At 34.9% G+C, this 15,758-nt stretch overlaps 1 protein-coding gene across 2 annotated transcripts in view; it reads left to right on the top strand.

Moving 5' to 3' along the window:
- The first annotated feature begins 448 nt into the window (after positions 1 to 448).
- spidr (scaffold protein involved in DNA repair) overlaps positions 449 to 15,758 on the top strand; it is a 50,658-nt gene continuing 35,348 nt past the window's right edge. The window contains exons 1-7 of one of the 2 annotated variants that reach the window (XM_082184090.1): positions 449 to 590; positions 2,098 to 2,253; positions 2,335 to 2,398; positions 2,955 to 3,143; positions 6,036 to 6,124; positions 13,027 to 13,247; positions 14,793 to 14,887. In XM_082184090.1, coding sequence (XP_082040216.1) covers positions 579 to 590; positions 2,098 to 2,253; positions 2,335 to 2,398; positions 2,955 to 3,143; positions 6,036 to 6,124; positions 13,027 to 13,247; positions 14,793 to 14,887 — 826 coding nt within the window. In that variant the 5' untranslated portion in view covers positions 449 to 578. Of the gene's footprint in view, positions 591 to 2,097; positions 2,254 to 2,334; positions 2,399 to 2,954; positions 3,144 to 6,035; positions 6,131 to 13,026; positions 13,248 to 14,792; positions 14,888 to 15,758 lie in introns of both variants that reach the window. The other variant, XM_082184089.1, reaches the window with a different exon arrangement.

Genomic DNA, 15,758 nt, shown 5'->3' with positions numbered 1-15,758 from the left:
TCTTACATGAGACACCAACAACATTTCTTAAATATCAAATGAGGACGTGGTCCTTAAAATAATAGAAATATACAACTCCTGAGACTCTCTTAAGGGAATAAAAAAAATACATACAACTTTTTCATAACAGCTGACATCACACAAATCAACACGTTTTATGGAAAAGGGAACATTAGGCATATTATTTTCAGTTAGTATTTTATTGATTTTCAATTTATTTTCATATGAACAAACGTCTTAACAGAACAGAGTAGGATGTCTTTGAAAAGAAAAACTGTTCGCTCATAATGATGATAAAAACCATTGCGTCGATTTTGTACTGTGTATTTATGTATTTGTACTATGTATTTATGTATTATTTTGGCAGCTTTGGCGTTCCATAATGCAGTAGCAGTGCTGAGCCTGCGAGCGTTACATGACTCTGATGACCGCCAGGTGTCAGTAGTGCGCAGCGTAATAAACTAAAAGAGCGGGAGAGACGAACCGAAGAAGAAACTGACCGTGCCGTTTAGTGAAGTACAGCCCAACAATGTAAACAGTTATAATATTCCCTGTTTGAGGAAAAATTAACTTATAACATGATGGCCAAGGTAAGCGATCAATAAACACTTTGTAAACACACTTTCTCAAACTTTGTAGATGTTTGGGAGAACCACTTGTATGCTTTTATTCGCTGTCATTCCATTCGAAGTGTATTTATCCACTAACTTACACAACATGCAGAAGTAATGAAAACTCCGTAGAACTAGAAATATAAATCACAAAATTAAGCTAGAGATTGACAAATTAAAGCGACCAATATATTAATATACATAGTACAGGCCAAAAGTTTGGAAACATTACTATTTTTAAGGTTTTTGAAAGAAGTTTCTTCTGCTCATCAAGCCTGCATTTATTTGATGAAAAATACAGGAATTTTTTTTTATATTGTGATATATTATTACAATTTAAAATAATTGGTTTTCAATTTATTATACTTTAAATTATCATTTATTTCTGTGATGCAAAGCTGAATTTTCAGGATCATTACTCCAGTCTATCACATGATCCTTTAGAAATCATTCTAATATGATGATTCATTATCAAAGTTGGAAACAGTTCTGCTGCTTAATATTTTTTCATAACATGTGATACTTTTTTATGATACTTTGATGAATAAAAAGTAAAAAAAAAAAAAAAAAAAGAAAGAAAGAAAAAAGAAGCAAATGTTTTAAAAGTAGAAATATTTTGTAACAATATTCATATATATATATATATATAGTTAATTAAGACAAGGGGAGGTCACTGGAAAATAGGTTAGTAGTTTTAATTTTATTTCCTTAACATTTTATGGTCAATACATAATTTTCAACGCATGTACTGGTCAGTAATTTGGGGTCAGTAATTTTTTTTCTTTCTTTTTTTGAAATAAATCAATACTTTTATTCAGCAAGGATGTGTTAAATTGATAAAAAAGTGATAGTAAAGAAGATTTATATTATTAGAAAATATTTTTTTATTTTGAATAAATGCAGTTCTTTTTAACCTTTTATTTATCAAATATATTAGGCAGCAGAACTGTTTCCAACACTCATAATAAATCAGAATATTAGAATGATTTCTAAAGGATCATGTGATAGACTGGTAATGAGTAATGAAAATTAATGAGTGATGATGCTGAAAATTCATCTTTGCATCACAGAAATAAATGATAATTTAAAGTATAATAAATTGAAAACCAATTATTTTAAATTGTAATAATATATCACAATATTACATTTTTTTTCTGTATTTTTGATCAAATAAATGCAGGCTTGATGAGCAGAAGAAACTTCTTTCAAAAACATTAAAAATAGTAATGTTTCCAAACTTTTGGCCTGTACTGTACATTTTCAGAAAATAATTTGGACACACCTACCTTAATATTTTCCATATTTTAGAAAAAAAGTTGTCATGTAAACTGAAAGTACATGCGTTGAAAATTATGTATTGACCATAAAATGTTAAGGAAATAAAATTAAAACTACTAACCTATTTTCCAGTGACCTCCCCTTGTCTTAATTAACTATATATATATATATATATCTCCATTTCCATGTTTTGTGTATGTGGTTTCAGCGTAAGAGAAACCTGGACATGAGGTGTGTGTTATTCCCAGACGATTTGAAGGACACTTTCAGAAAGGCAGGAAAACCCTCTGCCAGAACATCCACTCCTGCCACCAAGAGCTGGGAGAGATGCGGGGACAGTTTCCTGGACACATCCGTCGTCCAGGTGTGTTACGCTGCGTAGACGTCACGTCATGCTGTTGCTCTTCTACACACATGCACTGAACGTCGTGTGTTTGTATTTCAGAAGCTGCAAACATCAGAGAAGAAGAGCAGAAATGCACATAATGTGGCGCTGGCGTCTGTTTCTGGTAACAACCGATTGATCAATCTATAAAGTGTGAATTAATAGTCATTCAGAGATTTATAATTAGATGAGAAGTGCAACAATATCATCAATAAGATATTCTGTTCCATATATTTAGACTACTATTAAATTTAGGGCTTGGTAAGATTAAAAAATATATTTTTTGGGGGGGAAAAAAGTCTTGATTTTTTTGTTTGTTGGTAAAAAATAATATTATGAAGTATTATTTAAATTGAATAAATATTAATATATTGTTTTCTATTTGAATATATTTTAAAATGTAATTTATTCCTGTGATGCAAAGCTGAATTTTCAGCATCATTACTCCAGTCTTCAGTGTCACATGATCCTTCAGAAATCATTCTAATATGATGATTTGCTGCTCAAGAAACATTTATGATTATTATCAATGTTGAAATCATTTGTGCTGCTATATATTTTTCAGGATTCTATTATAAATAGAAAGTTCAAAAGAACAGCATTTATTTGAAATAGAACTCTTTTGTAAACACTTTTGATAAATGAAATGCGTCCTTGCTGAATAAATGTATTGATTTAAGGGAAAAGAGATGCTGGCACAGATGAACCGGTGCACATCGCCTGGAGCTCCAGTGAAGAGGAAGAAGCAGACAATGATAGTCATCCTCCTCCTCGACTGACTGTCACACAGGCACCACATCGGCCCAGGGCGCACAAACAACATCCTGTTGACTATCACAGGAGTCTGCGGATGTTCAGCACTGGCGTAGGTGAGAACAGAGTTGCTTTTGATGATGAATTGTTATGCAGTAGTCTAGAGGTACAGGGGTCTAACATTTAAAATTGAGTGGTGTGCTGTACAAAGAACCACAAGTCCATAGGAATACCGTGCAATAAGCGGATACATTTATTCAGTACAAAAAGGAAATAGGTAAGAGTGAAGCAAAAACACCCACAAAGAATTTAAATATATGTACAGTGGTATTAACATAATTTTGTAGGATTAACACAACACTACAAGGAGGAAGAGGGGACGTGGGTGGCACCAAAGAAAATAACAAAACCAAACAAAGTTTAACCTAACTAAGAAAAATTAAGAAAGAAAAGTGTAAGAATTGAGAAATTAGGAAATGCCGGACAGTCTGTTTGAAGAGCGACCAGACCCTGAGAGAGGACAATTAGGATTGGAAATTAGCATTTAAACTCACCATTTGTGAGGCAAAGTCTCACCTCAGAACAAATCTCTCCCCCTCTTCCTCACTCCCCCTCTCACATGCTGAGACCACATGTAAATCACCCAAGAAAATGTATAGTTTAATGTGAATGATTATCACAGAGTATTTTTCATGTTTGGTATCATTTGAAATGTCTCAGTGCGACTGGTACAAATGTCTCATTTCCAAATAAGTAAAACAAAAGGTAATACGTTTTTTAAGAGTTTAGGGATAACTGGCACACAAGGAGGGGTTGGCCTCTAGACAAATGGTCTCCCTACACCCAAAGGTGTAACCTCAGAATGCAAATTTCCATTGTTAAAAGATTTTTCCAAGTGAAAGAGGTCCTGACTATATAATGAAATGCAGCAGAGGATTCGAGGCCTTTCTGTATTTCAGATTAGTGTATTTCTTAATGTTGGGTTTGCATCTTCTCTCTATTCCAGAGCATTTGATGTTTTGTATCGATTATCTTTGAATTGATTCTGAAATTGGCATGATACATTTACCTGACATAATAAATTGTTACATTTGATTATTCTAACCGTCTTTGACATTATTTTCATTAAAGAGTTAAAAGGAATAGTCAAACATTCGCTCATAATTAATGATGCACAGATATCATTAAAACCTTTTCATTTATGGAGTCAGATGAAATAACGAGAGAATACGTATTCAAATGTATTGCATTTAATCAAAAAATACTTTGCCTCGAGAAAAGGACAGTAACACGTAAAGACTTTCCGCGCCGGTCGGATGCCGGCTTTGAGCCGATCGAGCGTGAGCTTACAAAAGAAATAAGTCTTCAGCCTCCGTGACGCCCTAACTGATCTTCACTGACTACTCTAAAACCAAAAGTACATGGGGTGGCACTCGCCCCTAACCTAATGTACCAACACAAATTGAAACCCCTACGTGTTGCATTGTATGTCACGTGACATTCTTACCTGTCCGCCTCTTCCAGGCCTAGTAACATACCGTGTGAACACTGTACAAACTATGTTACATACAAAGGGGAAGAAACGAATACAAGAATGGCTTTTAAACATACACAAGTCAAGCAGCACAAACAAAAGGGTTTACAACAATAAACAGCAGGATAATGTGGGAAAATAACGGACATCGACAAAAACCAGCATCTCTAGAGAGAGGTCCGGCGTGCTCTTTTATCTGAGGTGGTCTTTTCCCATTGGCAATAGACTTCAGCGGCTTATGGAGATTGACAGACTACTGGACCAATCACGGGTACCTAAGAAAGTGGAAGTAAACCAGAAAAGCGGGGAGAGAAACAAAGAAAAACACGCACACGCAACAAAAGGACGTAACAACATGAATACACCAGGAGTTTAATTTGACCCGTAGTTTCAGTGTTCAACGTTAAGGGTGGCTTGCTGGCCCAAGGCGAGTGTCACAGCGTTTTGGGCCATCATATATGCATATTTTTGATCATGTACGCATATTTTTGCTTTGCACAATTTAAAATGTTGTGAATTTTGCTTGTCAACTAGGTTAAATTATCTGACTGACTAACACAGATACATTGCTATCATTTTCTAGGTGTTTATGGAACTCATGGCTGTCTTAGAGTTGCCTTCTATAATTTCTGGCTATTATTGAAAATGGTCTTTTTAAAGTAAAAGTAAAAAAAAAAAAAAAAAGTTTAATAGGGAAATATATGTAAAAAAAAAATCAAGATTTTTAAAATAAATGTAATAATTATAAATCACACATTACAAATGTAAAATTATGAATCTAAATAAACAAAAGTTGGGGCAGTTGGCATGTACAAATTTTAACTACTATCCTGAACATTGCAAGCAACAACAACAAAAAAAAATCCATAATCTTTGAAATACATATGAAGAGTTCAGAGTGCCATCTGAAATTTTCTTATACAATGATCATTTTTATCAAGCTCATATATATTACATTTCAATAATTTCACTTAAATGGCAATGCAAATTAGCTATTATTTGTCATTTAAGTGAAATTACTTAACTTAAATATACAAGCTTTATAAAAATGATCATTCTAGAAGAAAATTTCAGATGGCACTTAGAGGCTTTTGCATCTGAACTCTTCATATGTTGAATCAGAAAATGTACAATATCAGATGAAATCCCAAAAAATACAATATGCAGTTGCTCTAGATGGCAGAATTTAATAGAAGTTAGCTTGGTTGTAGTAAAGAATATACAGTTTTGATTTCCTTATATCAGCATTCCTTATTATTTCTCAGTTAAAGAGTATTAAAGTTCATATTACTCAACAAGTGTAGTGTGATTATTACTTGATAAGTGCTATCAGGAATGTGGAATGATGTAAAAATGTTCTCGTACAATCATAACCTTACGGTTTACAGTTCTAGATGTTCATAACTAGTTTAATATGTTAAGCTTGTTATGTAATCCAGATAACACATGACATTATCTGCTGCATTTCCCTCAGAGACAGATGACCTGCCCTCTATTGATTCAGACAGCGAATTAGAGGAGGACAATTCAGCTTCAAAAGAGCACAGTGACTCTCTAAATCCTGTTCCGGTAAGTCAAGTCAAGTCAAGTCACTTTCATTTATATAGCGCTTTTAACAATATAGATTGTTTCAAAGCAGCTTTACAGTGATAATAGGAAATTACAATGACAGAGATTATTTTTGCTTTACAGCAGCTCTAGAATAAAGTCATTGTCCAGCTAAAGTTAGTTTTGATTGATTGATTCCCCTCCGTTACATCATTAGTTATTAACTTTAAGGCCGCTAACACGACACCGTTCTAACAGAAAACACTCAAAACTGATAGTTTTACATTGGCAGAATAATTTTACATGTATTAAAAGTAATTTCATGTTAACTTTAAAAGAAGAACACAAATATTTTTTAATGGGGGGAAAAAAGGAAAATATTAAAAGACAGATTTAAGGAGAGAAATGTGATCAGGTGAGATATATAGGACAGATAGTTGTTCAGTAGGGGGCGCTAGGATTCCTCGGCTGAGACGTCTTAAGCGCTCACCAGGGTTCTCAATGTCCCTGCTCCTTTTAGGACTGACCTTTGGCTTAAATATTTATTTGCAACCTTACTTGGTATTAGTTTATTAATATTTGGCATTTTATGTCACTCAAGTCATCTGATTATAAGATCAAATGTGGGTCAACGTCATATTATTTTCCAAAACAACATGACACATGAAATGAAATAATAATAAGACATTAGTTTAATGTAATTAATGCTTGTCGAACTCAGATCTGTTGTTTTGCCAGAGCACACAATGCGTCTAATTCCCACTATGCATCTTATAATGGTATATTATGACCTGGTTTCACAGACAGGGTTTAGATTAAGCCAGGATTAGGCCTTAGTTCAATTAGGGCATTTAAGTAGCTTTTATAATCATGCCTTAGAACAAAACATTACTGGTGCGCATCTTGAGACTAAACAATGACAGTGACACATTTTAAGATATTTCAGTGCAAGTTGCTTTTAGTTAAAACAGCTCAAACATGCATTTTAGCCTGGGATAGGCTTAAGCTTTGTCTGTGAAACAGGCCATATGTGTAGTACATATTATCTGAAAGCCGAAGTGAACTAGTCTTAGACATGCTAAATTAAATAAAGCTAATTGAAGTATCTTTAGATTAGATTTAGATTAGAAATATACCCATCATCATTGAAGGGATAGTTCACCCAAAAATGAAAATTCTGTCAGTAATTACTCACCCTCATGTTGTTCCAACCCAGTAAGACTTTCGTTCATCTTCAGAACACAAATTAAGATATTTTTGATTAAATCTGAGAGCTGTCTCACTCCTCCATAGGCTTCTATGTTATTGAAACTTGCCGGCCCAGAAAAGTTAGTAAAGACAATGTTTAAAATAGTCCAAGTGACTACAGTGGCTCAACCTTAAGTTTATCAAACGACGAGAATACTTTTTGTGCGCAAAAACAAACAAAAATACCGACTTTATTCAACTATTCATTTTCTTCTGTGTGGGCCTCTGAGTGAGTTCACGCAGCGCTTCTGGGTTGTGCGTCACACGCATCACACACATGACCAGCGTCGGCCAATAGTGAGCCTACGTTCTGACGTACAACCCAGAAGCGCTGCGCTGTTACACTACATGAGCTCACTCAGAGGTCTCTCCGATTTAATCCTAAAAATATCTTAATTTGTGTTCCAAAGATGAACTAAAGTCTTTCGGGGTTGCGACAACATGAGGGTGAGTAATTACTGACAGAATGTTTATTTTTGGGTGAACTATCCATTTAATAGTGCATTATGAACTGTGAGTTTTGTGAACTGAGAATGTAAATTAGATGAGGCAATGAAGGTAGGTTAGGAAGTTCAGTCCTTCTCTCATCAGTGTGATCGTGAGAAAGACCTTTAAAAACGATAGTTCACCCAAAACTGAAAAACCTGTCATCACTTACTCACCCTCATACGGCTTTCGTGAGAAATATCTCAGTATTCGAAGAATGTTACAACGGCTTTTGTCTATACAAAGAAAGTCAATGGGGTCCAAAACATCATTGGATCCCTTTGACTTTCATTGAATGGACAAAAGCATTTGCAACATTCTTCCAAAATATCCAAATTCTTTTGTGTTCAAGTCATGCAGTTTTGGGATGACAAGATGGTGAGTGAATTATGAATTTTCACCATTTTAAATATATCCCGATTTAATGTTTTAGGACAGGGACGTTATTCCCAACATCTGTGTCATCAGCAACGACATCATGAAGTAGTCTACCTTATGCTAGTGATCTTTGACCATGATTATCATAATTCATCATGATGCATCATTGTGTTGCCAGTAATCTTGACATGAACTGCAATCCATTCAGACTGTGCTGGCTAGATAGTTCCTTCTAGATAGTTCCAGATATGATTGTAAAGCGCTTTGGGTGGTGGACCGTTGAACATAGTAAAGTGCTAATTAAATGATTCATTCATTCATTCATTCATACTTCTGCTTCCTGGAAGGGCAGTGGTAGGCAGGTTTATCATGTTAAAGAGATGTTATCCAGCACTATGTAAACACAGCTGTGAACTGACTAATTAATAGTTTGCATCACATCCCACATTGGTTAAACATTCAAAAGTTTCCTTGTAGTTTAGTCAGTTTTTTTGGCATAGATCCAAATAATAATTCAATGACACCCAAGATACAGATTCAGATTTTTAGAGTTTCTTTGTCATCGGAAATGCTTGGGTCATCGGGTTTAAAAAAAAAATTAACCTAACCCTAATAATAAATATATTTATTTAAAAATGAATTACATTTAAAATATTCATATTGTTTTAAAAAACAATAATTTAAATAATTCAATCATTAATAATTCAATGTTAAATATTACTCTCAGTAAAAACAAATTGCAGTTGTTTCAAATCATGTTTATCTTTGTGAGCGAGCCCGTATTTAATGTATTTCTTTAAATAATATTTTCTTTTAACCTTGAGTAGTTTTGTTCATGGTGTCTGAGGATGAGGGTATGTCACTGAACCTGTCCATGCTGTCATCTGTATTATTTATCTATCATTGCCAAACGACAGGTGAATTTGTGCCAAAATGACAAGAGTTTGATTGAATGCCTTTGACGTCAACAACAGAGGATATGGGAAGAATTATGTGCATTTAACATTGTTTTTTTAAATGTTTTTTCTGATGGATCAGAACAGACCAGTTTTTTGGGGGGATAAAAAGAAAAAAGTTGAGAATCACTAATGTAAAACATTTTTTAAACATGAATTTCCTCAAGGTGACACTAAGGGCTTGAATGAATGATGCTGAAACGTCTGTCTTGGACTCATCCAGATCACAGCTATGTTTAGCACTTACTCCCATGCCTCCTTTTAAAAGTGTATTTTAAATCAGCCTTGCTTCCTGGATTCAAGATTGAAACCATTTGTTTAAAAAAAAAAAAAAAAATAAAAAAAAAAAACTGATTGTTTACTTGCCCGGCTTTCACAGGAAAATCGCTTTGGGTTCATTTACAGGAAGAGTGGAAAAAACAGACATGCGTCTAGACGTAATGTGTTTATTGCACATTAATTGTCTTAATTTCTCAGTTTACTACACCTTTGTTTCTACCCATAATCAATTTCCTTATGTCTTCCTGCACTTGCAAATCAATCTCGGGCGTCCTTGGCGCTGACACGCTGTGGCCTGGCACTCCTCTCCGTTCAGCTCCGTGATCGTCCTGTTCCCGCTGGTTTGGGAACTGCCCCTATATGACGTATCTGGAATGATAGATTTGATAGAGCGAAAAGTTTGTGTACTCCTCCATTCATTTTGAGCCAGTGCAGGGTGAACACATTTTTGAGCCCGGGCCAGGAACATAGTGTACTGCAGAGAGAGAGAGAGAGAGAGAGAGCGCGTGTAGTGCACTGTTCGCTGGCAGGCTGCCCTGCAGGGTCAAGTTGATTCAAATAAAAGAGTGTGTAGGCTGTTTGGCGGGCTGGAATGCCGTTCGTGTCTCCACATGACAAGGAGGCAGCCGATTATTTTCCACGAGAAAACCAGTTTGTGACAACTCAGCCACACAAACACTCACACACACACAAAACCCCCTCCCATTCCCTTACATCTGTCTTTTACGACCTGTCATACGGTAAATGACTCGTATATCACATATCATCGGGTCTCATGACGGCCCTGGTCTTATCTACAGGTCTATCTTTGGAATTTATCTTCTCTGTCTTTGTCTATTGTTTGCTTGAGGGTGTGTGCTTTTGTCAGGGCTGGATGTCCCTCGTCACATCTCTCAGATTGACTTGTAGATTTTCCCATAATGCATTTGGAATCAATTCTTTAATTTTCACAAAGGGTTGTAGAATTTGCTTGTGTCACAGCACAGGGTCTGTTTACACCTGACCACTTCATGCGCTTTCTCTGATCGGATAGCTTTGATTTCCCAGGTCCACAACAGAGCATGAGAAAAATGCATATATGTATAACATGTGTTCCTCTGGACTGTCTATGGAAAAGTTTATATATTTACAAATAAATATATACACTGCCGTTCAAAAGTTTGAGATCAGTAATATTTTTAATGTTTTTAAAATAAGTCTTTTCTGCTCACCAAGGCTGCATTTATTTGATAAAAAAACAGTAATATATAATATAATATTATGACCATTTAAATAAGTGTTTTCTATTTTAATAGATTTTAAAATGTAATTTATTCCTGTGATCAAAGCGGAATTTTCAGCATCATCACTCCAGTCTTCAGTGTCACATGACCCTTCAGAAATCATTCTAATATGATGATTTCATTTGATGCTCAAGAAACATTTATTATTATTATCAATGTTAAAAACAGTTGTGTAAATTTTTTTTTTACATTTTGTACAATTTCAAGATTTCAAAATTCTTTGATGAATAGAAAGTTCAAAAGAACAGCATTTATTTTAAATAGAATATTTTCTAACATTATAAATGTCTTTACTGTAACTTTTGATCAGTTTAACTCATCCTTGATGAATAAAAGTATTGATTTATTTTATTTATTTCCCCCAAAATAAAAATAAAATTCTTACTGACCCCAAACTTTTGAACCAGTCTTCAGTGTCACATGATCCTTCAGAAATCATTCTAAAATGCTGATTTGATGCTCAAAAAACATATTTTCATACTTATTATCAGTGTTGAAAACAGTTATCGACATTATTTTTCAGGATTCTTTGATGAATAGGAAGTTATATCTGAAATAGAATCTTTTGTAACATTATAAATGTCTTTACTGTAACTTTTGATCAATTTAATGCATCGCTGCTGAATAAAGTATTGATTTATTTTATTTCTTCCCTCCAAAAACAATTCTCACTGACCCCAAACTTTTGAACGGCGGTCTATAATGTTACAAAAGCTTTCTGTTTCAGATAAACGCTGTTTTTTTTTTACTTTATATGTATATACCGTTTAGATTCAGTCTTTCTATATATTATGAAAATCTCTAGGTCATCTTTGAATGTAAGTCTTTGACATTTTATTTTTTACGCCTGTTTTGTCGCCGATTTATTATTTATTTGAAGAAACCCTTAACCCTAAGTATGAGCAATAATACCAGTGATTCTTGCCTTAGCGAACACCAATACTCACAAAGCCAGTGATTTTTAGATGTAGTAACTAAAAGGCAAGTGTCGTACGTAGGAAGAATGGGTAGGAGTTGCGTGTGGATTCAGAGATCAGTGGCAGTACTTAAGAAGAGTGATTCAAAGCCTTTTCCAGAGGCCAGAGGTTGAAATGAATGCTGTGCTGGATAGGCGGACGCGTAGACCCCTTGGGAATTACCATATGTGCAGCAGGATAGATTTAATGGGAGATCACTTAGTTTTGTTTTTGCGTCCCACCTTTGCCCTTCTCACTTATTTTCTTCTCTAGCATGCATGTGAAATGTGAATTTGAATGATGATTGTGTTGTACAAGGTACTGGTTCATAGATATTCAGATTTTTGGCTTTGTTTTGGTGGCCCTCAGCCATCTGTAATGACTTGTTTTTGTTCATTTTTAAGGCTCAGCTTAATACTGTGTTTGCTCTCATATCCGAGCATGATGCTTTTGTGTGTGTGAATAAGGTAAAAACACAGGTTGCCATATTTTTGTAACACCTGTTTTGTCCATAATTTGACACCATGGCGGCAGCCTGCCAGGCGGCGTCACTCAGCTACTGTAATTTGTGTAATTGTGAACCAAGAGTTTGATTGATGAGAGTTTGAAGAGATTGAAGGGTGTATTCATTGTATTCCTTAAAAGTCTTTGGAAACTTTCAATCACAATATTATGTCAATGTTATTAAGGCTTGCAATTCTGAAATCAGTTCCTCTGTGGGTTTATCGCTGTGACGATTTGACTTTGCACTTTTAATGTTCATTTTATAGTCAAACATTAAAGGGATAGTTCACCCAGAAATGAAAATATTGTCATCATTTACTCACCGTCAGGTTGTTTCAAACCTGTATGAATCTCTTTCTTCTGCTGAACACAAAAGATGATGTTTTGAAGGATGTTGGTAACCAGAGAGTTGATGCTCATGTGGATAGTGCAGGTTCCAGTCTGACATATATCATATCCCAATTATTTATCATGTATCATATTCTGTCTCTCTCCCCAAATAATTTATTTTCTAATAAATGCTCTTTTGATTAAAAAAGGGTTAGGTATTTGTATTAAAATGTCCTTTCATGCTTGTGATGATCCACATTCATAAGTGACTTTGGAGTAGAGTTAAGTATTACTATTTTTATACTATATTATAGTATATTTATTCATATTTTGAGCTAGGTTTTATATTTTCAGTTTTCATAATAATTGAAGTTTTAGTACTTTTTTACATGCTTTTTTCATTTTAATTCATTTATTTATTTATTTTTTCTATTTGGCTTTTGATTTGATTTTTAAAAGCATCTGCCAAATGACTAAAACCATCCTCTCCGTTTTAGGCACGAGCTGAGATTTCAGACTACTCATCTTACGACGATAGTGATGAAGATCCAGAAGAAAGCAGAGCGGACTCTTTCCTTCTGGACCCAGCCGAAACCAGCAAGCAGTCGGTCAGCGAGTGGGTTCGATCCGCTCAGGCCATTCTTCGGACACCTCAGAAACAAACCGCCAAGAGCGCCAAGACCCCAGAGGACTCGAGTAAAAAAAGGAGATTTGAAAGGTATGATCTATGGTGCTTGGATCTTAATCTTCATTTCAGTGCAACCCTGTGCAAGATGAACTTAAATTATGAGTTCAGTGACTGGCTTTATGATTAGGATTTATCGTCTTAACTGAAAGTAATCCTTCACACACTGCTATTCATTCTTACTGGGCTTTTTTCCCCCTCCCAATATTTGACATCAAGTTCACAACCCGAAAATTTATATCAGTGTAAACACACCGAATACAAAAGAGTTCAAAGTCTAGAAGAAGCAGTTTAATAATACATCCACACCCTTACTGTAAAAACCTGGTCAGTTTGGTTTTTGATTGGCTATCGAGGAGTGGTTTCTTTGCACGTTTGTATCACCTTATTTAATTTACCAGAACACTTCCTCCTACGCACATAAGACACAGCTCCGAATGCATGATACTTCGGCCTTTTTTTCTTATATTACTCAGTAGTCGCTTTCTAGTGACCATGAAAGATTGAGTAGTACTGATGACATTTTTACCATAAATGACTCGTTTGTCAGATTTGGTGAATGGGCGAGGAAGGACATGTATAGTTTGTCCCCTCACGGGGGAGCTGTGTCTCTTTTTGGCTCTCGTTAGTCCGTACATCCTTCTGCTGACCCTCAGTCCCTTCTGCAGGCAAGCTCAGGATAAGTTGCCCCCGGCCTGTGTGTCTGTTAATGTGGCGTTTCATGTTCTATCATGCTTTCATATGACTACACATATAAAGATTGTAGCGTACATATTACCTACCACCCACTTAGCATACATAAAATCTATAAAAATGAACACATCATAAACATAATTAAAGCAAATAACAGTTAAGCGCAAGCAGAATGGAGCTCATCCTTTAGTTAACAAGCCTGTTACAAATTTGAGCCAAGTTTTATGAAAGACAAAATGTTTTATGAATATGGATACATTTTCAGTGTGAAGTGTATATAGATTTGATTGGTTTCTCTATGATTTATTCTCTGTTTGATTCAGATTGATTCTAAATGGAGTTAATTCAATGGCATTGATTCTCTATGACTCATGCCATGTGATTGATTCTAGTTGATTCATTCTCAATGATTCATTCAATAGAAATGATTCTCATTATTAATTGTATTGACCGATATCATGGAATTAAATCTAACTCATTCTCTAAATGGGATTGAATCTCTAACATTTCATTCTGACGGATTTTTTATAATCTTGAATATATGGTATTCTTTGTAATTTATTCCATGTGATTGATTTTATATGAATGATTCTATGTAACTGAGTCTCTATGTTTGATTCTCAATCTTTGATTCTATAGAATTGATTCAAGTTGATTCTCTTCATGGAATTGATTCAGTGAGATTTATTCTGGTTTATTCTCTATAACTCATTCTATGTGATTGATTCTAGTTGATTCAGTCTGATTCATTATTTACTTCTATATGAATGATTCCCATTATTCTTTATCATTGGTTAATTGATTCATATTCGAATGATTCTGTTTGATTGATTCTATGTGTCGCTGTGATGGGACTGAATTCATGTGATCTCTCTCTCTTTATAGAGGAGGTCTTGCTGAAAGGCTCAACCGACTCCACAACAGGCAGAGATCAGCCATCAGCTTCTGGAGACATCAGTGCAACTCAACCACATCAGCTGGTAAGACACATCCAGTCTGATTCATATCTGTTTATGTGAAGACTCGATGATGAATGTCGGCCGAGTACAGATCGTTAGAGGTTAGTTCTCTGTTGCTGACCACTAATGATAATATTTTTAAAAATGCTTTCACAATTTAAATGTAAGTCTTCTCATTTAAATACTGCCAATGTCTGATCAGGCCTAATATGCACGAGGAAAATATTTAACCACCAACCCGCAGTTTTCATATTTCCATAATTGCTTGTCTCACTTGATGAAATGTGTAGAATATTCCAGTGATGAGATCTCTCAGTGTACAGTTGGAGGAGTAGGCTGTAAAAACCTACGATTGTGATTCAGGTGACAACAGGACTTAATTGTCTCTCAGCCGAAGCGACAGGAAACCACAGACACAAACACAATGCAGACACAGTCACACACCTTACGTTTTCATTTTCCATGGTATAACGGATTTCTTTTCAAACAGTGCCCTACTAAGGGGTCTTCAAGCATGTGTAGTTTGTTTGTGTGGAGGTTTAAAGAAGTTAACGTTCCAGTTGAAAGTGGAAATTCAAGAGTAAACTTGTGAGGAAATTAAACGTGTGTGTGTGTGTGTGTGTGATGCACTGCCACTGCAAAGTTGTTTAATAAATAGTATAATAAATAAAATAATTAGTTGATTACAGTTGTTATTCATCTAAAAAAATAAAAAATTATCGGAAATGTAGTGGTTTAATGTTCCACTTTCCACGTTAATTGATTCATTGCATTGCATGCTTGTGGATGAAATGTTAGCTGACTAGGATGACCTCTGAATTTAGTTCTCAAGCCAGTTCCATTCACTTTTACTTGTGGAAAAATGATTTAGGGTGACTGGACATAGTTTATG

Source organism: Leuciscus leuciscus (assembly GCF_965113295.1).
Source record: "Leuciscus leuciscus genome assembly, chromosome: 11".
Classification (NCBI taxonomy): Eukaryota; Metazoa; Chordata; class Actinopteri; order Cypriniformes; family Leuciscidae; genus Leuciscus; species Leuciscus leuciscus.
The sequence above is the reverse complement of the archived record's forward strand: the minus strand, read 5'-3'. Positions and strand labels throughout refer to the sequence as shown.